This window comes from Lepidochelys kempii, chromosome 7, assembly GCF_965140265.1.
Source record: "Lepidochelys kempii isolate rLepKem1 chromosome 7, rLepKem1.hap2, whole genome shotgun sequence".
In the NCBI taxonomy this organism is placed as follows: domain Eukaryota; kingdom Metazoa; phylum Chordata; order Testudines; family Cheloniidae; genus Lepidochelys; species Lepidochelys kempii.
Genome location: NC_133262.1, coordinates 52,110,830 through 52,131,617, shown reverse-complemented (window position 1 = coordinate 52,131,617; position 20,788 = coordinate 52,110,830). Strand labels below are relative to the sequence as shown.

General features: G+C 49.8%; 1 protein-coding gene across 8 annotated transcripts in view; it reads left to right on the top strand.

Annotated features, from left to right (window-relative positions):
• Positions 1–5,701: 5,701 nt before the first annotated feature.
• The window catches only part of RNF123 (ring finger protein 123), a 157,493-nt gene continuing 142,406 nt past the window's right edge, over positions 5,702–20,788 (top strand). The window contains exons 1-3 of one of the 8 annotated variants that reach the window (XM_073352673.1): positions 5,702–5,793; positions 11,137–11,254; positions 12,912–12,996. In XM_073352673.1, coding sequence (XP_073208774.1) covers positions 11,173–11,254; positions 12,912–12,996 — 167 coding nt within the window. In that variant the 5' untranslated portion in view covers positions 5,702–5,793; positions 11,137–11,172. Of the gene's footprint in view, positions 5,794–6,480; positions 6,626–11,113; positions 11,255–12,911; positions 12,997–20,788 lie in introns of those variants that run through there. The other 7 variants (XM_073352670.1, XM_073352671.1, XM_073352676.1 and 4 more) reach the window with 7 other exon arrangements.

The window sequence follows — 20,788 nt, the reverse complement described above, 5'->3', positions numbered from 1 at the left end:
CGGAAACAAACAGGCCCTCCCCTGCCAAATGCTCATAAATGACACCTTGCTCTCTATATACCTGGGCTTGGCGTTCCGCCATCTGCCAATTCTCACTAAGCCAAATAACATACTGACTGGGCGTCAGCATCATGCGCAACAGCGCCTTCCAATCTTCAGGGATCAGGGTGTACCCAGTACCTAGCCCTTCAATGAGACCACTTACATACGTGCTAGTGAGGCCGAACTCGCGAATCGCTTTCTTTACGTCTCTGATCACCGAGTAGGGCAAACTGACCCAGTTTGCAACCTGGTTGCCCTGGCCATCATCCTGCCAGGTCACCGAACAAACTGAGACCAGATCAGCCAGCTCCTCTGCTGTAATATCTGAGTGAGTCTTCGCTGCGTGAACCATTTGTTGCACCAGCGAAAGCCGCTGAGCAGACGCGGACGACCCTCCGGGGGGCTCCGGAGCATGGGGCCCCACGCGGGGAGGGTGATCACACACCGGCTCCGGTGAGGAAGGCCAGAGAGGCGGTGGTAACAGAGGCACTGGGGGCAAAGCAGGGGGAGGGATGGTTGCAGGAGCAGACGGGGGTGGCGAGATCGGCAGCCCCTCTGTTGGCGCGGGAGAGGGCCTTTCCGAGGCGACACGCTGTGTCGCATTGCCAGGAGCGGGGATGGCTGCAGGAGCGGACGGGCGTGGCGAGATCACCAGCCTCACGAAGGAGGGCCTGTCCGAGGCGACACGATGTATCGCATCATGGCAGAGGTGCCAGGCATGTAGAGCCTGCACGGGAGCCCGAGGCTCTTTGTGCAATGTCTGGCCCAACCGCTCCCAGTCCGCTAGCTTAAGGGTTCCAGCTTCAGAGTACCACGGGCACTGGGCACTCACCTCCTGTAGCAGAAGAGTGAGTTCTCAAGTGGGGCAGTCATGCTGAGCCTTACGCAGCAAATACTGTAGCTCACTGTGGTGTTGCACTTGCAAAGCAGAGAGGGAGCTTCCCATACTTACCACAATGAAAAATACTCACCAGGATCCGCGAAGCAGATGAGTGACGCATCTGAAACCCTTGCCGGGCGAGGTGAGTGCTGAGGGCCCCACGTTTGGGTGCCAGTTGTGGCAGTTCAATGACAAGACAGCACAGAGCTTTAAGCAAGCAAGCAAGCTGGTCTGCTAACGGGCTTCTGCCTGTCAGCTTTCCACTCTCTCCTTTTTTCTTTTCTCTCCCCCCGCGTATTACATTCTCCAACAGATAAAAGGAATACACTGGCTTTGTTTAACATTCTTATTTACCAGTTTCTATCTACCACATTCCTTGCTCTTGGGCCTTGAGCCCAGTCCTGGGAGGCTTCCCATGGTTCATGTCAACTGGGCGAGATTCCAAGGTTGATGCCCTTGAAAGGAGCTGTGTGTGCACAGGTCCAGCACAACACTCCGGGTGTGCCCTGAATGTTGCCAAGCGCATAAACCTTGTATGAATCCTGCAGTCATCCTAGTTGTTTGCATGTATTATTTCTATGTCTGGAGTTAGGAGAATATAAACTTGTATTACTGACGTAAACATGTTAAGTAGAAGCCATTAAGGGTGCTTCACCTGATGATCACTTTAGATAAGCTATTACCAGCAGGACAGTGGGGTGGGAGGAGGTATTGGTTCATATTCTCTCTGTATATATAAAGTCTGCTGCAGTTTCCACGATATGCATCTGATGAAGTGAGCTGTAGCTCACGAAAGCTTATGCTCTAATAAATTGGTTAGTCTCTAAGGTGCCACATGTCCTCCTTTTCTTTTTGTGAACTGTAAATGGCTCTGTTTACTTGCAAACCTTCCTGTGTACGTGTGGGCCAGCCCAGGAAGAATGGAGCCTAGGGTCTCACAGGACATGGAGTCCATCTTAAATCTGGTACTTTTCCATTTAGAAGTGGGGGTGGGGACCCAGAGAGACAAAAGATTCCCGTCTTGTGCCAAAGCTATAAAAGGGGGTGGAGCAGGACAAAGGAGGCTGCCAGTCCCGAGAAAGCCCCTGCTTACCACCTGAGATGCCTGCTCAAACTAACAAGGACTGTACCAGGAAAAGGATTGGGCCCAGACTAGGAAGGAGTCTAATCTGAGAAAGAATTTACATCCATATTTGAAGAGATCGAGGCTCTGGGTCTGACTCCGGAGCGATGCTCGCTTTGGGGCTCGCAGGGGTTTTAGATGTTAAGCAGGCAGGAGGGGCTCTATGACACCACCCCACTCCTCTCTGGTACTGCCACGTCTTCCCCAGCTGGCACCCATAGATGGAACACAGCCCTGGGCAGGGCGGAAGGTTCGGCAGCGGTGCCCCCCTTCCTGGTTTCCCAGGGGTCCTCCGCATCAGATGGCGGGAGTGGAACTCGAGCCTTCCGCTTGCCCCGCTTTCCCTGTACTAGGGTCCAGCCCTCCATGGCATTGTCTGCAGGCTGAGTAACAGGGATTGGGTCTGGGGACAGGGAAGATGACTCAGGAAGGCAACGGTGGAGCAGCACGAGAGAGGGCAGATTCCCCTGGGGTGGGCCCTTTCCCATGCCCGGCGATACCCCCACCGCACCCGCCTCTACAGGCCCCGCCAGAGTGCATGCAGCAGAGGCGGGGCTCTCCTGCTTGTCTGGGCACACTGTGGGGGAATACCCCTTGGGCCTGAGGGGGAGCAGTGGTGGACTGAGAAGGAGAAGGGGCAGCTCCAGGTGCCAGGTAGCCAGGGGTGCTGGCAATGACGGGGCTGGCGCCCTGCTGGGGCTCAGGGGTCTCAGGCGCTCCTCCATGCTGGGCCAAGGGGCAGTCCCTCCGCATGTGCCCCATCGCATGGCAGAGGTAGGACCAGGCCTCCCCCATGGAATAATGCACCCAGTAATGGGTCCCCTGGTAGGGGACCAGTAAAGACCCCTCGAGCGCCTCTCCGCCATGCGCCGCTGGCAGCAGTTGAAGCTGCACCTGCTGGCGGAACGAGAGGATGTGACAGAGGGTGGGGTCTTTGCAGCCCAGCGGGAGAGGGCTGATGACAGAGATCGGTTTCCCCAGGGTCGAGAGGGTGGGCAGCATTGGGGAGGAAAGGAGGTCAGGACTACACAGGCACCCAGGTCCTCCAGCGGCTCTGTCAAGGTTCCTTCCCCACTCTGAACGCTAGGGTACAGATGTGGGGACCTGCATGAAAAACCTCCTAAGCTTATCTTTACCAGCTTAGGTCAAAACTTCCCCAAGGTACAAAATATTCCACCCTTTGTCCTTGGATTGGCCGCTACCACCACCAAACAAATACTGGTTACTGGGGAAGAGCTGTTTGGAAACGTCTTTCCCCGCAAAATACTTCTCAAAACCTTGCACCCCACTTCCTGGACAAGGTTTGGTAAAAAGCCTCACCAATTTGCCTAGGTGACTACAGACTCAGACCCTTGGATCTTAAGAACAATGAACAATCCTCCCAACACTTGCACCCCCCCTTTCCTGGGAAATGTTGGATAAAAAGCCTCACCAATTTGCATAGGTGACCACAGACCCAAACCCTTGGATCTGAGAACAATGAAAAAACATTCAGTTTTCTTACAAGACGACTTTTAAAAGAAATAGAAGTAAATAGAAGTAAAGAAATCACCTCTGTAAAATCAGGATGGTAGATACCTTACAGGGTAATTAGATTCAAAACATAGAGAACCCCTCTAGGCAAAACCTTAAGTTACAAAAAAGATACACAGACAGAAATAGTTATTCTATTCAGCACAATTCTTTTCTCAGCCATTTAAAGAAATCATAATCTAACACATACCTAGCTAGATTACTTACTAAAAGTTCTAAGACTCCATTCCTGGTCTATCCCCGGCAGAAACAGCATATAGACAGACAGAGACCCTTTGTTTCTCTCCCTCCTCCCAACTTTTGAAAGTATCTTGTCTCCTCATTGGTCATTTTGGTCAGGTGCCAGCGAGGTTACCTTTAGCTTCTTAACCCTTTACAGGTGAGAGGAGCTTTCCTCTGGCCAGGAGGGATTTCAAAGGGGTTTACCCTTCCCTTTATATTTATGACAGGCTCCATGGGGACAAACATGCCCCCCACCACCAGGCCCTTCTCCACCACCTCCTGGGTGGCGGACAAAGATGACCTTGCCATACATTCTGGAGGCCACCACGATGGCCGTGGGCCCCACCACCCTTGCCAACGCCCCCACGTAGGTCTCCACATGGGACAAGGCGGGCACCAGGAGGCAACGGACGCCGTGCTTCCTGGTCAAGGTGGGGAAGGGCCCCAGCCGCTAGGGATGGTAACAGCGGCGGTGGCTGGGAGAAATGACGTAGTAGTTGGCGGGGTATACGCTCTGGGGGCCGTTGGGGGGGCTCCTGCGGTGCTAATGGAGGGAGCAGTGGGGAGGGACGCCGCAGACAAAGGCGGGGCTGCAGCAGTGCGGGCAGCCCCTACCATGGAGGGCCTAGTCTTTTTAGTGGGGCTCTTTCCTTTCTTTTTGCCCTGGCCGTTCCCACTGGCAGGGGGAGCTCCCCCAGAATCGGAGGGGGCAAGAGACGTGGCAGTAGTGGAGGTCACCCCATTGCCCGCTGCTGCTGGCGCCCCAGCAGGGGCAATAGCCGGTCGTTAGGCAGCGGCGGTTGAAGTAGGGCCTGGGAGGATGTCGGGGGGCGGGGTCTGCCCCAGGGATACCGCCCACAGTGTCTCCTGCCATGATGAGCCACAAAGAAGGGGAAGGAAGGGGAAAAACACCAAAGAAAGGGGTTGAAAGGGGAAGCAGGTCAACCATTCCTCCCTGCTAGGCTGCAGGCAGGGGAAGAGGGTGCCAAAATGGGGGGGGGCAGATAGGGGGGCTATCAAGGACAGGGGGCGTGGGGGGTCGGGTCAGTCACCGACCTAGGATGGAAGTCCGGCTCCTCTAGCTGCACTAAGGGAGGGAAGGTCACAAGCACATCAGGGGGGTGCAGTGATCAACCAAAATCGGGGAGGGACACAAGCACATGAGAGGGGGTATGGGCACACGAAGGGAGGACCAATTAGGGCAAGGGGGGGGCGCGCAAAGGAAAGGGAGCAACCAGGCTGGTGGTGGTGCAGGGCAACCCAGGGGCTAGCTGTAGGACCGGGGCAGGGCAAACAAACCAAACCACGGAGGGAAAAGGGCAGGGCAGGCAAACAAACTGGGCTCGCAAAGGGCTTAGGCAAAAAAGCTGGTGGTCAAAGGGCTTTAATTGGAGGGGGCGCAGTCCAAAATAGGAGAGGGGGCACGTGCACCCACGTATGCTTGCAAAAAGTCACTGTCACTGGGCTGCTGCTGCAGGCCCAAATGGTGGAAATGGGCGTGGCAGGCCAGGCAAGCAGTTGAGTCCTAGAGGCAGGAGCTTGAGGTAGATGGTATGTGGCTGGTGGGCGTGGTGGAGGGGGCAACGGTGATGGTGGGGGTTGGGGGAGACACAGATGGACAGGGGACAGGCTCATATCCCCACAAACACAGTCAGGACCCCCACCACAAAAGCACAGTTTGATAATCACTCAGTCCTCAATAGCCCCCTCCAGAGTGGGCTCCAGAGTCTCTGTGCGCTTCCCCAGCAGCCGATGGTCCTATTAGTCCTCTTCTACTCCAGCACTTCCCCAGGACAAATGCAGCAGCAGCGCTGGCGGCCAGGCAGGAAGGACCCCACACAGGTGGCATTAGTGGGGTCCTGGCTTCTTCCTCCAGAGGTGGGGGGGCAGGCCAGCAAGGCCCCCCTCATTCAGCAGCAGTCCTCCGAGAAAGAAGAGAGCTCTACCTAGCAGCAACAGCTCAGAGAGGAAGAGGGAAAGCTCCAGCCAGCAGGTCAGCCCAAGCAGACTTACCCTCCCTTCTGCAGCGCGGTAGTTATCCGCTTTTGCTGGCAGCAGCAAGCAATCCGCCCCGGCCCGCCCCGCTCTCTGCGTTGCTTGGGGGAGGGGGCAGAAGCCGGAAAGAGGTGGGGCACGGTCGGGGTCTTGGGGGAAGGGGTGGAGCGGTCTGGGGCCGGGTCCCTTGCTGCTGCTGTCGTCAGGCCCCCTGCTAGCCCCCAGGCTGCCCTAGACCCCATGTCCCCCTGAGGTGTGGCCCCCCCCCGAAAGAGCAGTTCCTGGGGCAGTTGCCCCCGTCCATCCTATGGACGGGATGGCTCTGATTAAATATAAACCCAAACATTGGCGGAGCCAGGCCCATGTTATTGAATATTGGTGGAGCACAGGAAAGCTGGCTGTATTTTATGCAAATGAGCTAACACAATATGCAGATGAAGGACCCTGCAATCTCCACATCCCTGGCCCGCAGGTCTGACAGCGCGCCCCGCCCAGATGGACATGGACACGGACCCCGCTCCGGGCCTGCCGCAGGGGCGCTCCGCGCTGTACTGAGCGGGGTCCCTCTAGGTTGAGCTCGGCACGTCACAGCCGAGACCCCGCAGCTCCCAGCCGCGCGTGAGACACCCGGCACGAGGGCTGGGCTGGGACGGACTGACGCACTCCCCCAGCAGGTGGCGCTGCGCCGCCAGCCCAGCCTAGCGCTCCGCCCGCGGAGAGCGGCCCGTTCCGCCAATCAGGCTATCGGCGCAGCCCCGCCCCGGCCGCAGTGTCCCTGCTGGGACTCCGTCCGTAGCCGGGTGGTTGTTGCGACTGAGGGGCTCTGGCGGGTGAGTGTCCGTGGGCCTTGCTCGATCCGGGCTCCCTGCTGCGGCTCCAGAGCGCCTGGGGCCGTGGGTGCTGCGCTGCGGCCCCTGGGCGGGTCGGGGGCTGGTGGGGCGGGGTCGGGTCGGGGTCAGGGACCGGTGGGGCGTGTGTGTCCCTGGGCGGGAGCGGTTGGGTCGGGGGCTGGGTCTGGTGGGAGGAGAACCTGGGTGGGTCGCCGGCTGGTGGTGGTGGGGTGTCCCTGGGTGGGAGTGGGCGGGTCCGGGTGTTGGGGGTGGGCTCGGTGGGAGGGGCTGGGGCTGGAGCTGGTGGGGTGTCGCTTGGTGGGAGAGGGCGTGTCGGGGGGGGCTGGTGGGGAGGGTGTCCCTGGGCAGGAGTGGGTGGGTCGGGGTGAGGGGGGGTGTCCCTGGGCGGGAGTGGGTGGTCGGGAGCTGGGACTGGTGGGAGGGGGCCCTGGATGGGAGTGGATGGGTCGAGGACTGGTGGGGGGGACCCTGGACGGGTCTGGGGCTGGTTGGGGTGGGAGCGGGGGCCCCGATGGGAAGTGGGTGTTCCTAGACTAAAAGCCCCTGGGCTCCCTCATAATAAAAGTAGTGAGACAAGTGAGTTAATTTTGCACTCAGCCGAAGCCTAGGGAAGCCCAGCAAGGTGATGGGAACTAAGTGCCCACTGCGCTTGGCGAAGGGTTGCTTGCCTGGGGGCTAGGACAGATCTATTGGCAACTAGTGCAAGCAGCCCGTGGGCCTTGAAGGCCAGTCAGCGTTGCTGTGCTGCAGGCCCAAAGAGATGGCTCTAGTATGCATGTGGTAGCACCTCAGGGGTTCCCCTTTCACTTCAGGCATTCATTCACATTGTTCTGCATGAAAAGTGTGTTATATCTTCCCCCAGTGTGCAGCACCTGATCTTTAGGTAAAACATGAATTTTCTGACAGATTAATTAAATCTGAGTTTATTAGTGAAAATTAATTAAAAGTGGGATCTTTAAGAACTTTCTCCAGTGTTTGACCTGTTGTTCCTCTCTTTCTTGCTAACAAAGGGCTGGCTTTCTGTATAGTTGAAGCTTCTTGCTAGCATTCCTCAAATATGTGCTGAGGCCTGGTCTACACCTTAAAACTTACTTCAAACTAGCTATGACTCAGGACTGTGAAAAATTTTGCGCCAGCACTTAGGTTGAGGTAACCTCCACTGTAGTCGCAGCTAGGGCAATGGATGAACACCTCTCCACGGGTGGATCTGCTACAGCAGTGTGTCTCAACCTTTTTGTGCAGGCGACCCCTCTCCCAATTGTGACCCTCCCCCTTAAATATCACTAAGTTAATCATGATTAATACTTAGGGCTGGCAAGCAGGACAATTGCCAGGGCCCCACAAAGCTAAGTTACATGCTTCAGCCCTGGGCGGGGCTCAGGCTTGGGCGTGGGCCCTGGGTGGTGTGGCTCACCTCAGTGGGCCACCCAGCCCGTGGGTCAGTGTCAATGCTTCCGCATCCAGTGCTGGTTCTGTCCCCAGAGACCATCGCACATACCTTCTTTGTGGGCTCACGCTCTTTAGTTTCTGCTCTGATCCCCAACAAGTGTAACTCCGGCCCTGCTGGTAACCCCCCTAAAACTGTCCTGCAGTCCCCAGGTTGAGAGAGACTGTACTACAGGGACAGAAAAACCCTTTTAGTCACTGTAATAAGTGTCTACAGAGCAACAGCGGAATAGCAGCTGTGCCAGTGTAGTGCTTATAATGCAGATATACGCTGAAAAGGTTAGATTGTAAGGTAAGCAAAGTTTGTCTTTCTGTCTTGCCCATTATCTTACAATTTTCCCTTCCTTGAAATGGCTGTCAGTTCGTATCACTTACAATGTACTAAAATTACTTATACCCTTTGTAAAAATGGCTGCAGTTTAACTGGTGTGGGGGCCTTTGTTTCCAAGAGGACTGAAGCTACAGGCCGTTGTCAAGAGAAGTGTCTTCAGTTTCCCTAAAGCCTCTGGCAGTTTTGGAGCTTGAGAGCCTGTGTGTGATAAAGCCACTGGAACGTAGATTAGAGTGGCTTTTCACTGTAGCACCTGGTTTTAAGTCTATTTTCTTACTGTATGAAAAGATAAACATGTTTTAAGAGGGAACTGGAAAAAAGAAATGCTGTCCTCCTGTGGCCCATACGAACCCCTAATAGTATTGAGCAAAACCTTAATTGCAGCCTTCCCATTCCCCATAAATACAGAATGCACAGTACGGCAACCCTTAATGTTTGCTGCTGTTGCTGACCGTGTAGTCCAGGCTTTGCTGTAACCTGTGAGGGAGGTGAGTGTGCTGTGTAGCATGGTTCCTTATTTGGCGTCAGTAGGAGGTTCGGTGTGGTGTGGAGCCTGTTGCTTTCTCTGAAAGTGGTGCTACATGGGTAGTTGGGTCCAGATAAGAGCTGTTCCATAACTTGCTTTTTAGGGTTTGCGGTAGAGCGGATATTATGTGTACCATGTCTTAGTCCCTTTTAAACACAAGCTTTTGTTTATGGCTATTAGAAGTGGCAATAGGGACAGTAGAGTGGGCTGATCTCAGAATTGCCTGCTCCGATTACCTAGTTGATGAAGTGAGGGACAAAATAGAGGTAAGACAAGCTGATCATTCCTCACACGGTGGAGGTCACTAGAAGAGGGGGGTATAGTAGTGAGAGAGGCTGTGGTAAGAACACACTCCTTTGGGCATCATTATACTTTATTTCTTAAAAGAGCCTAAACATTTACTGTATTGTGAATGCTGTTGTGTACTGAACAGATGTCTCCACTAGTCACCGATTTCTTTCAGAATTTACAGATTTTACAGAACTTGTTTGTTTCCTATGTGCATCATAACCTTTTACATGCCTTCACTGAACTTCATCTTCTCTTGTGCTGCTAATTCTGTTTGGTGGCCTTTGTGTCACTCCTCACTGGTTTTCTTAGTGTATATTAACCAAAATCAACATGTGCCTTTGGTAGATGGCTACAAATTACTCCATATCCTCTCCCAGATAGTTATCAAATATCTTGGACCTCACCAGCTCAAGCACTAATCCATAAATCTTCAGCTTCTAGTCTTTCCATACTGAGAATTGGCCCTTTATTTCTGTGCTTTGTTTCCTTTTGCCTTAAGCGGTTGTTAAATTAATTGCAGTGGCAGTGCTTTACCTTTCACACTTGATATCATTTTTCCTTAATACACTTGTTGGGGAATCTGTCAAAATTCTTTAGAAAATCCAAAGTGCTATACAGTAGTGCCTGTTCTGCTGGGTTTTTTTAGCTGTTTTAAAGTGTTTTGGCAGGTTAAAATAAGTACAGTCTCCACCCTGCACCTTGCTTGGTGCTGTTTCCACTAGGCTCAGGCACTCGCTTTGCACTGCCTGCTTCCTGTCTGCTCTTTTTCTTCAGAGCAGGGAACACACTGAAGTTGATCAGACAGTTGTTCTCCAAAGGACTTGTGGGAGGATTGTAGTGATTTTCAGTAGAGTGCTTGCTCACAAACAGTAGATGCACAGCACTTGTGAGCCAGAACACAGCTGGCAAATGACACATCTGCTGTCATGGCAGCAGCCTTTAAACAACATGAGTGATGTCTAGAGAACTCTGCTTTCTGCCAGTGATCTGCTCCGGCTGAGAACTTGGGTACCTGGGGGTGGCTCTGAGGTAGTACTGTGAGTTCTAGTAATATTGGGAACAATCAGAAATATTTAGGCTAATGCTAGGTTTTCACCTTGCAAACTGCTTCACCAGTAGCTCATTCACTTCCAGCCAAATTAGTTGCTGTCCCTGTAAAAACCCCTTGGATGCTCTATGGCTCTGCTTTGTAAGCAATGTGGTTCTGCTTTTGTCTGGTTCAGGCCTCTCTCTACCTTCCCCCATCGCTGACCAAGGCAGTTCCCTCTTGTACAAACTGTCAAATAGAAGAATGAGGTGTCAGTCTATTCCTATATCCGTGGGCATGTGAGGTATTGTCAGGATGAGTGTGAGGACTGCTAGGTTGGTATTTGTACCACATGGCTGTCCCTGAGCCCCTTCTTGAATGAGGCGTGTCTATGCTGGGCACTGATGTACTGCTGCTGCCCGGTTTCTATGTAGTGGCTCTAGGTGTGGGACAGCCTAAGCTCTTCGGCGGCTGTAAAGCCCATGGGGGTGGAGGGCACTGTCTGGTGCAAGTAGGCGCTGAGTCACATGACCTGGGTCAGGTGCTGGGAATGGCTGAATTACAATGTGTTATGATTGCCTTGTCTCCCACTCTCCCAGGCCTCAGTTGAGACTGTGAGTGGGGCTGGCAGCCTATTCCAGTTAACTTCCCTGGTTGTATGGCAAGCTCTTGGGGTAGGGACCTGTTAATTGTCTGACATCATCATGTACATGTTCAGTGCCGTGTTGGGCACTTCTAAAGCCAGGGAAATCTAAGTGACATTCTGTGCTTGCCTCTGATTCATAATGATGGGCAAGAGCTAAGGGAGGGACCTTTCTCACCAAGTCTCCTTGCTCCTAATGACAGACTGGTGTGCCTTCCTGTTTCAGCTTCAGCCTCCGTGGTGGTTCATACAGCTGTGAAGAATGACGTCGAGAGGTGCTGGGACTGCCTTTTCCCGGAGGAACTACAGGCTGAGCACTGAGTCTGAGAAGCCCAAGCTCACAGGTACGTGCCCTTGCATAGTGTGTAGATGTAGGGGTAGGCTGGCACACCTGTTTCCTCGGCTGAGTTCTTTGCAAGAGCCAGTTAGCAGTTTCTAGTTGACACTGAGGATTTTCCACACTTCCACCCTTTAGTGCTGCCATACCACTGCCAACCCCCCAGTGTGACACGAGTAACTGCAATTTGCACTGGGGCATCTTACTCCACTTTTGGGCAGGGACAAGCTGTCCTGGTGCCAAGGGCAGTGAACTTGCTTGTTGCCCCAGTGCAGCTGCACTGGGGATTGCAGTTGGGCAAGACTCCAGGGCAGACAAGACTTAAACTCTTCCTAAGAGCCCAGAGGGGTTCTGTCTCTTGTGGGAGGGGCCTTTCTCACTGCTCTAAGGGCTTCTCCCTCTTGTCTCTGTCCAAGACTCCCTTGCTACAGTGGTTTTCCTCTGCATGCAGCTCCTCTACCTCAGGCAAAAGCGTGATGCCTCAGACCCCTTGTCTTCACCCCTTCTGACTTGGGGAGCTGCTTGTGCAGTACTTCGAAGCTGCAGGGGATTACAGTTTGCATCTGAACCTTTTTCTGGGCAGCTTAAATGTCCACCAGGAACTAGTCTTCCCATTTATAAGTCCAGTGTTTCAGAAGCCTTGAAGTAAGAAGCTGTGCCAGAGTCATGCAGATGATTTTCCTTGGGTGAAGTAGAGTATAAGGGCTTGTCTATATGGCAAGTTAATGTGCAACAAGCTGGGCTGTGAATGTACAGCACAAATTAGTTTGCCATGTGCTAACTTGCTGTGTGGACTCTGCTACCATGCACAAAAAGTTCCATGTAGACAAGGCCTGAGTGGGCCCAAGGAGGGCCATGGGATTGTAAGTGAGCCAGGCAGACTTCATTTCCATCTTCCTCTAGAAAGAAACTGTCCTTAAGTCAGTTTCACTGCTGGTTCTTGGCAATGCTGGTTAGTCTGTGGCTTCAGCCGAGTGGGCTTTCATTAGGGATGGCTTCAGATCTTTCCACTCCTATTCCCCTAGGGGGATTTGGGAAGGAAATGGAAGGTGTGAGGACAGCTTGTCTCTAAAGGAAGAGCTGAAACTCAGCGTTCCAGGGAGATCTGGCAAGGATTTGATTAGACTGGGGGAGCTGCAGTTGCCAGCACCCTCCCCTCCCAGCAATTTGTACACTGTACTTCTGTTGCAGTACAGAAAGGAGTAAAAGCTGAAAACATAGGGGCAGCATTAAATAAAATATGAACATGACATCAGGAGTTACAACTGATTAGATTACTCACTTTCCTACTGAATTTGGTAAAACCTCCTATTCTGAGTGTATAGAAATTCCAGTTTACCACAGAATGTAGCTGCAAGAGAATAGATGGGGCACTATGTCCTCTTCTCATGGTGGTGAGGCTGCTCAGATCGACATGGGCCCTTGCTGTGAAGTCCATGACTTGCGAAGAGAACTTCTGATGCCCCTACTAAAGATGGTCAGCAGGCTAATGTCTTTCTGAAGCTGCCTTTTCTGCTGCACGGTAGAGTGACTTGGAGACCTACACCCCACTGTTTCACCACGAGTTGGAGACCTTGCCCATAGCAAAGGAAGTGAAGTTGATATTTCTGGGGTGATCTTCCTGACTTCCCATTGCTTATCTTTCTTTTTGCTGTTCACTACAGGGATAGTGAACAGCAAGCTGCTGAATGACTATCTGCACCGCATCTTCCCCAGTGCTGATGGGATCCAGCCTGCAACTGCTTACAGGTACTGGTTGCATTCTAACTCTTACATGGCGAGTGAAGCTGCACCTACCTTCCTCCTAACATGCCATGACAGGTCTGACCGGGACACCATTTCCAGAGTCAGTCGGTAACAAAGCCTCTCTGTGATCCTGGCATTAGGGAAAAACAAGCCAGTTGGAAGTGCATTGTATTGCAGAAGTCTCCTCTTTCATGGCTTATCACAATTTGCCTGACTTATAGAATTGTGCACATGTAATTGTAGTCCTCACTTGCTTGGAGATGTACAGTAAATGTAGTGATTGCATGTACTTAGGGCCAGCTATGCATCTACCTGATCAGTCATACACGCTGTTGCTCAGTTTGCTTATGCAGTGACAAGTGCTGCAGAAATGTTGTGTAAGCATTTGTGAAAATTGGGCAGTCATTGCCCTGTAAACTAGACACAATGCTGCTATTGTCATATGTAATACAGTGACACTTCCTATGACAGTAATATCCCTTCTGTTGTCTCAGTCTTGAGCACTGTATGCTGACCTCTTTATTACTAAAACAATGAAGAGTCTGGTGGCACCTTAAAGACTAACAGACTTATTTGGGCATAAGCTTTCGTGGGTAAAAAACCCACTTCTTCAAGTGAATGGAGTGAAAATTACAGATATAGGCGTAAATATATATTGGCACATGAAGAGAATGGAGTTATCTTACAAGTGGAGAACCAATGTTGATGGCCAATTTAGTCAGGGTGGATGTGGTCCACTCCCAATAATTGATGAGGAGGTGTCAATACCAAGAGAGGGAAAATTGCTTTTGCAGTGAGCCAGTCACTCCAAGTCCCTATTCAAGCCCAAATTGACGGTGTAAAGTTTGCAAATGAATTGTAGCTCTGCAGTTTCTCTTTGAAGTCTGTTTTTGGAGTTTTTTTGTTGAAGAATGGCTATTTTTAAATCTGTTGCTGAGTGTCCAGGGAGGTTGAAGTGTTCTCCTACTGGCTTTTGTATGTTACCATTCCTGATGTCTGATTCGTGTCCATTTATCCTTTTATGTAGAGACTGTGTTACACAGACAAAACTACACAGGGGCCAAGACAAAATGTCACGTTTATTATAACACAATTTGATTTATGACCAATAACTAATATCACACACACCCACACACACCCCCAAATGTTCTGCACCTGCTGTATAGTTACCAGTCCTGAATGTAGCTTGGGTTCGTAGCTTGTGGCGGCTAACTGGCCAGGAATGCCGGGCACAAGGAAGAGCTGGGTCTCTGTTGGGCATGCACCGATGCCCTTCCATGTTGGCAGCAGAATGTTACCCTCCAAAATCTTATATCTGCTCCATCCTTTTTTGCAGGCTTCAGTTTGAATCCAGAGTCTATAGCTCTTACTGTGTCACACTGCCTTTGGGTTCGGTGTGATTGATCACCCATCAAAAGCGGACATGACTTTCAGCCTAGGACCTGGCTTTGATGTTTCTTCAGTTGTATTTTTGTTCTTTTCTTTTTAGGGTGGACTCTTCTTGCTTTGTCAGGGCTGTTGTCTGCATCTTCAGCCGTTGGTGTTTACACTTTATTTCATCAGGAAAGGCTGGAGATGGAGGTTGATTCCATCATCCATACATACCTCATTCACACATCTAAACTAATAAGATTACAGCAGGGTTTTGCAAAAATGAAGGTTGCAGCAAGCTTTTACAAAATGGAGTGAGCATTTAAAAATAGAGTTTGGGACAAGTTAAAATGGAGTTTGAATTACAATGTGGACAAGTGTAAGGAATGGCAAACAGTGAGCAGAAGTTATAATCATAGAATATCAGGGTTGGAAGGGACCTCAGGAGGTCATCTAGTCCAACCCCTTGCTCAAAGCAGGACCAATCCCCAACTAAATCATCCCAGCCAGGGCTTTCTCAAGCCTGACCTTAAAAATATCTAAGGAAGGAGATTCCACCACCTCCCTAGGTAATGCATTCCAGTGTTTCACCACCCTCCTAGTGAAAAAGTTTTTCCTAATATCCAACCTAAACCTCCCCCACTGCAACTTGAGACCATTACTCCTTGTTCCATCATCAGCTACCACTGAGAACAGTCTAGATCCATCCTCTTTGGAAGTTTCAGGTAGTTGAAAGCAGCTATCCAATCCCCCCTCATTCTTCTCTTCCGCAGACTAAACAATCCCAGTTCCCTCAGTCTCTCCTCATAAGTCATGTGTTCCAGTCCCTTAATGATTTTTGTTGCCCTCCGCTGGATGTTTTCCAATTTTTCCACATCCTTCTTGTAGTGTGGGGCCCAGAACTGGACACAGTACTCCAGATGAGGCCTCACCAATGTCGAATAGAGGGGAACGATCACGTCCATCGATCTGCTGGCAATACCCCTACGTATACATCCCAAAATGCCATTGGCCTTCTTGGCAACAACGGCACACTGTTGACTCATATCCAGCTTCTCGTCCGCTGTAACCCCTAGGTCCTTTTCTGCAGAATTGCTTCCTAGCCATTCGGTCCCTAGTCTGTAGCAATGCATAGGATTCTTCCGTCCTAAGTGCAGAACTCTGCACTTGTCCTTGTTGAACCATCAGATTTCTTTTGGCCCAATCCTCTAATTTGTCTAGGTCCTTCTGTATCCTATCCCTACCCTCCAGCGTATCTACCATTCCTCCCAGTTTAGTGTCATCTGCAAACTTGCTGAGGGTGCAATCCACGCCATTCTCCAGATCATTTATGAAGATATTGAACAAAACCGGCCTGAGGTCCGACCCTTGGGGCACTCCACTTGATACCGGCTGCCAACTAGACATGGAGCCATTGATCACTACCTGTTGAGCCCGACAATCTAGCCAACTTTCTATCCACCCTATAGGCCATTCATCCAGCCCATACTTCTTTAACTTGCTGACAAGAATACTGTGGGAGACTGTGTCAAAAGCTTTGCTAAAGTCAAGGAACAACACGTCCACCACTTTCCCCTCATCCACAGAGCCAGTTATCTCATCATAGAAGGCAATTAGATTAGTCAGGCATGACTTGCCCTCGGTGATTCCATGCTGACTGTTTCTGATCGCTTTCTTCTCCTCTAAGTGCTTCAGAATTGATTCCTTCAGGACCTGCTCCATGATTTTGCCAGGGACTGAGGTGAGGTTGACTGGCCTGTAGTTCCCAGGATCCTCCTTCTTCCCTTTTTTAAAGATGGGCACTACATTAGCCTTTTTCCAGTCGTCCGGGACTTCCCCGGATTGCCATGAGTTTTCAAAGATCATGGCCAATGGCTCTGCAATCACATCTGCCAACTCTTTTAGCACTCTTGAATGCAGCGCATCCGGCCCCTTGGACTTGTGCTCATCCAGCTTTTCTAAATAGTCCCGAACTACTTCTTTCTCCACAGGGAGCTGGTCACTTCCTCCCCATGCTGTGCTGCCCAGTGCAGTAGTCTGGGAGCTGACCTTGTTCGTGAAGACAGAGGCAAAAAAAGCATTGAGTACATTAGCTTTTTCCACATCCTCTGTCGGTAGATTGCCTCCCTCATTCAGTAAGGGGCCCACACTTTCTTTGACTTCCTTCTTGTTGCTAACATACCTGAAGAAACCCTTCTCGTTACTCTTAACATTTCTTGTTAGCTGCAACTCTAGGTGTGATTTGGCCTTCCTGATTTCACTCCTGCATCCCCGAGCAATATTTTTATACTCTTACCTGGTCATTTGTCCAATCTTCCACTTCTTGTAAGCTTCTTTTTTGTGTTTAAGATCTGCAAGGATTTCACTGTTAAGCCAAGCTGGTTGCCTGCCATATTTACTATTGTTTCTACACATCGGGATGGTTTGTCCCTGTAACCTCAATAAGGATTCTTTAAAATACAGCCAGGTCTCCTGGACTCCTTTCCCCCTCATGTTATTCTCCCAGGGGATCCTGCCCATCAGTTCCCTGAGGGAGTCAAAGTCTGCTTTTCTGAAGTCCAGGGTCCATATTCTGCTGCTCTCCTTTCTTCCCTTTGTCAGGATCCTGAACTTGACCCTCTCATGGTCACTGCCTCCCAGGTTCCCATCCACTTCAGCTTCCCCTACTAATTCTTCCCAGTTTGTGAGCAGCAGGTCAAGAAGAGCTCTGCCCCTAGTTGGTTCCTCCAGCAGTTGCACCAGGAAATTGTCCCCTACATTTTCCAAAAACTTCCTGGATTGCCTGTGCACCGCTGTATTGCTCTCCCAGCAGATATCAGGGTGATTGAGGTCTCCCATGAGAACCAGGGCCTGCGATCTAGTAACTTATGTGAGTTGCCGGAAGAAAGCCTCATCCACCTCATCCCCCTGGTCCATTGGTCTATAGCAGACTCCCACCACGACATCACCCTTGTTGCTCACACTTCTGAACTGTTGAAACAGTGTAAGTTTCAGCGATTTAAGCAGCAATAGGATTGAAAGTGAAACTCAGTAAGCCAGTTATTGGGGTACTTGGTTTTATGAATGAATGTCGATTCATTCATAAAACTTTACTTATGAAGTTATATTAGTAAAGTGAACAATTAAAAACAATTTCATTGATCAGTTCTATAACTGTCCGGTTTGGCCAATGTACATGGTAGAGGGGCATTGCTGGCACATGATGGCATATATCACATTTGTAGATATGCAGGTGAATGAGCCTCTGATGGCGTGGTTGGTGTTGTTGGGTCCTGTGACGGTGTCGCTAGAGTAGATATGGAGACAGAGAAGGCAACAGGGTTTGTTACAGGGATTGGTTCTTGGGTTAGCGTTTATGTGGTGTGATGTGTAGTTGCTGGTGAATATTTGCTTCAGGTTGGGGGGCTGTCTGTAAGTGAGGATGGGCCTGCCTCCCAAGGCCTGTTAGAGTGGGGGATCGTTTTCCAGGCTAGGAAGTCGATCATTGATAATGCTCTGGAGAGGTTTTAGCTGGGGACTGTACGTGATGGCCACTGGTGTTCTGTTATTTTCCTTGTTGGGCCTGTCCTGTAGTAGGTGACTTCTGGGTACCCATCTCACTCAGTCAATCTGTTTCTTCACTTTAACAGGTGGGTATTATAGTTTTAAGAATGCTTGATAGAGATCTTGTAGGTGTTTGTCTCTGTCTGAGGGATTGGAGCAAATGCGGTTGTATCTTAGGGCTTGGCTGTAGACAATGGACCGTGTGATATGTCCTGGAAGGAAGCTGGAGGCATGTAGGTAAGTATAGCGGTCAGTAGGTTTTCGGTATAAGGTGGTATTTATGTGACCATCACTTACTTGCACGGTAGTGTCCAGGAATTGGATCGCTTGTGTGGACTGGTCCAGGCTGAGGTTGATAGTGGGGTGGAAATTGTTGAAATCCAGGTGGAATTCTCCAAGGGCCTCCTTCCTGTGGGTCCATATGATGAAGATGTCATCAATGTACCATAAGTAGAGGAGGGGCGCTTGGGGACAAGATCCAAGGAAGCACTGTTCTAAGTCAGCCATAAAAATGTTGGCATACTGTGGGACCATGCGGGTACCCATAGCAGTGCCGCTGACTTGAAGGTATAAGTTGTCCCCAAATCTGAAATGGTTGTGGGTGAGGACAAAGTCACAAAGTTCAGCCACCAGGTGTGCCATGACCTCATCACGGATACTGTTCCTGACATCTTGTAGTCCATCCTTGTGTGGAATATTGGTGTGTAGAACTTCTACATCCATGGTGGCCAGGATGTTGTTTTCAGGAAGGTCACCAATGTATTGTAGTTTCCTCAGGAAGTCGGTGGTGTCTAGAAGATAGCTAGGAGTGCTGGTAGTGTATGGTCTGAGGAGAGAGTCCAAATGGCCAGATAATCCTGCTGTAAGAGTGCCAGTGCCTGAGATAATGGGCCGTCCAGGATTTCTAGGTTTATGGATTCATAGATTCATAGATTCATAGATATTTAGGTCAGAAGGGACCATTATGATCATCTAGTCTGACCTCCTGCACAATGCAGGCCACAGAATTTCACCCACCACTCCTAAAAAAGACCTCACACCTATATCTGTGCTATTGAAGTCCTCAAATTGTAGTTTGAAGACCTCAAGGAGCAGAGAATCCTCCAGCAAGTGACCCGTGCCCCATGCTACAGAGGAAGGCGAAAAACCTCCAGGGCCTTCCAATCTGCCCTGGAGGAAAATTCCTTCCCGACCCCAAATATGGCGATCAGCTAAACCCTGAGCATATGGGCAAGATTCATCAGCCAGATACTACAGAAAATTCTTTCCCGGGTAACTTGGATCTTACCCCATCTAAAAACCCATCACAGGCCATTGGGCCTATTTACCATGAATATTTAATTACCAAAACCATGTTATCCCATCATACCATCTCCTCCATAAACTTATCGAGTTTAATCTTAAAGCAAGATAGATCTTTTGCCCCCACTACTTCCCTCGGAAGGCTATTCCAAAACTTCACTCCTCTGATGGTTAGAAACCTTCGTCTAATTTCTAATCTAAATTTCCTAGTGGCCAGTTTATATCCATTTGTTCTTGTGTCCACATTGGTATTGAGTTTAAATAATTCCTCTCCCTCTCTGGTATTTATCCCTCTGATATATTTATAGAGAGCAATCATATCTCCCCTCAACCTTCTTTTAGTTAGGCTAAACAAGCCAAGCTCCCTGAGTCTCCTTTCATAAGACAAGTTTTCCATTCCTCGGATCATCCTAGTAGCCCTTCTCTGTACCTGTTCCAGTTTGAATTCATCCTTCTTAAACATGGGAGACCAGAACTGCACACAGTATTCCAGGTGAGGTCTCACCAGTGCCTTATATAACGGTACTAAAACCTCCTTATCCCTACTGGAAATACCTCTCCTGATGCATCCCAAGACGACATTAGCTTTTTTCACAGCCATATCACATTGGCAGCTCATAGTCAACCTATGATCAACCAATACTCCAAGGTCCTTTTCCTCCTCCGTTACTTCTAGTTGATGCGTCCCTAGCTTATAACTAAAATTCTTGTTATTAATCCCTAAATGCATGACCTTACACTTCTCACTATTAAATTTCATCCTATTCCTATTACTCCAGTTTACAAGGTCATCCAGATCCTCCTGTAGGGTATCCCTGTCCTTCTCTAAATTAGCAATACCTCCCAGCTTTGTATCATCTGCAAACTTTATTAGCACACTCCCACTTTTTGTGCCCAGGTCAGTAATAAAAAGATTAAATAAGATTGGTCCCAAAACTGATCCTTGAGGAACTCCACTGGTAACCTCCCTCCAACTTGACAGTTCACCTTTCAGTAGGACCCGTTGTAGTCTCCCCTTTAACCAATTCCCTATCCACCTTTCAATTTTCCTATTGATGCCCATCTTATCCAATTTAACTAATAATTCCCCATGTGGCACAGTATCAAACGCCTTACTAAAATCTAAATAAATTAGATCCACTGCGTTTCCTTTATCTAAAAAATCTGTTACTCTCTCAAAGAAGGAAATCAGGTTGGTTTGGCACGATCTACCTTTTGTAAAACCATGTTGTATTTTGTCCCATTTACCATTGACTTCAATGTCCTTAACTACCTTCTCCTTCAAAATTTTTTCCAAGACCTTGCATACTACAGATGTCAAACTAACAGGCCTATAATTACTTGGATCACTTTTTTTCCCTTTCTTAAAAATAGGAACTATGTTAGCAATTCTCCAATCATATGGTACAACCCCTGAATTTACAGATTCATTAAAAATTCTTGCTAATGGGCTTGCAATTTCTTGTGCCAATTCTTTTAATATTCTTGGATGAAGATTATCTGGGCCCCCCGATTTAGCCCCATTAAGCTGTTTGAGTTTCGCTTCTACCTCAGATATGGTGATGTCTACCTCCATATC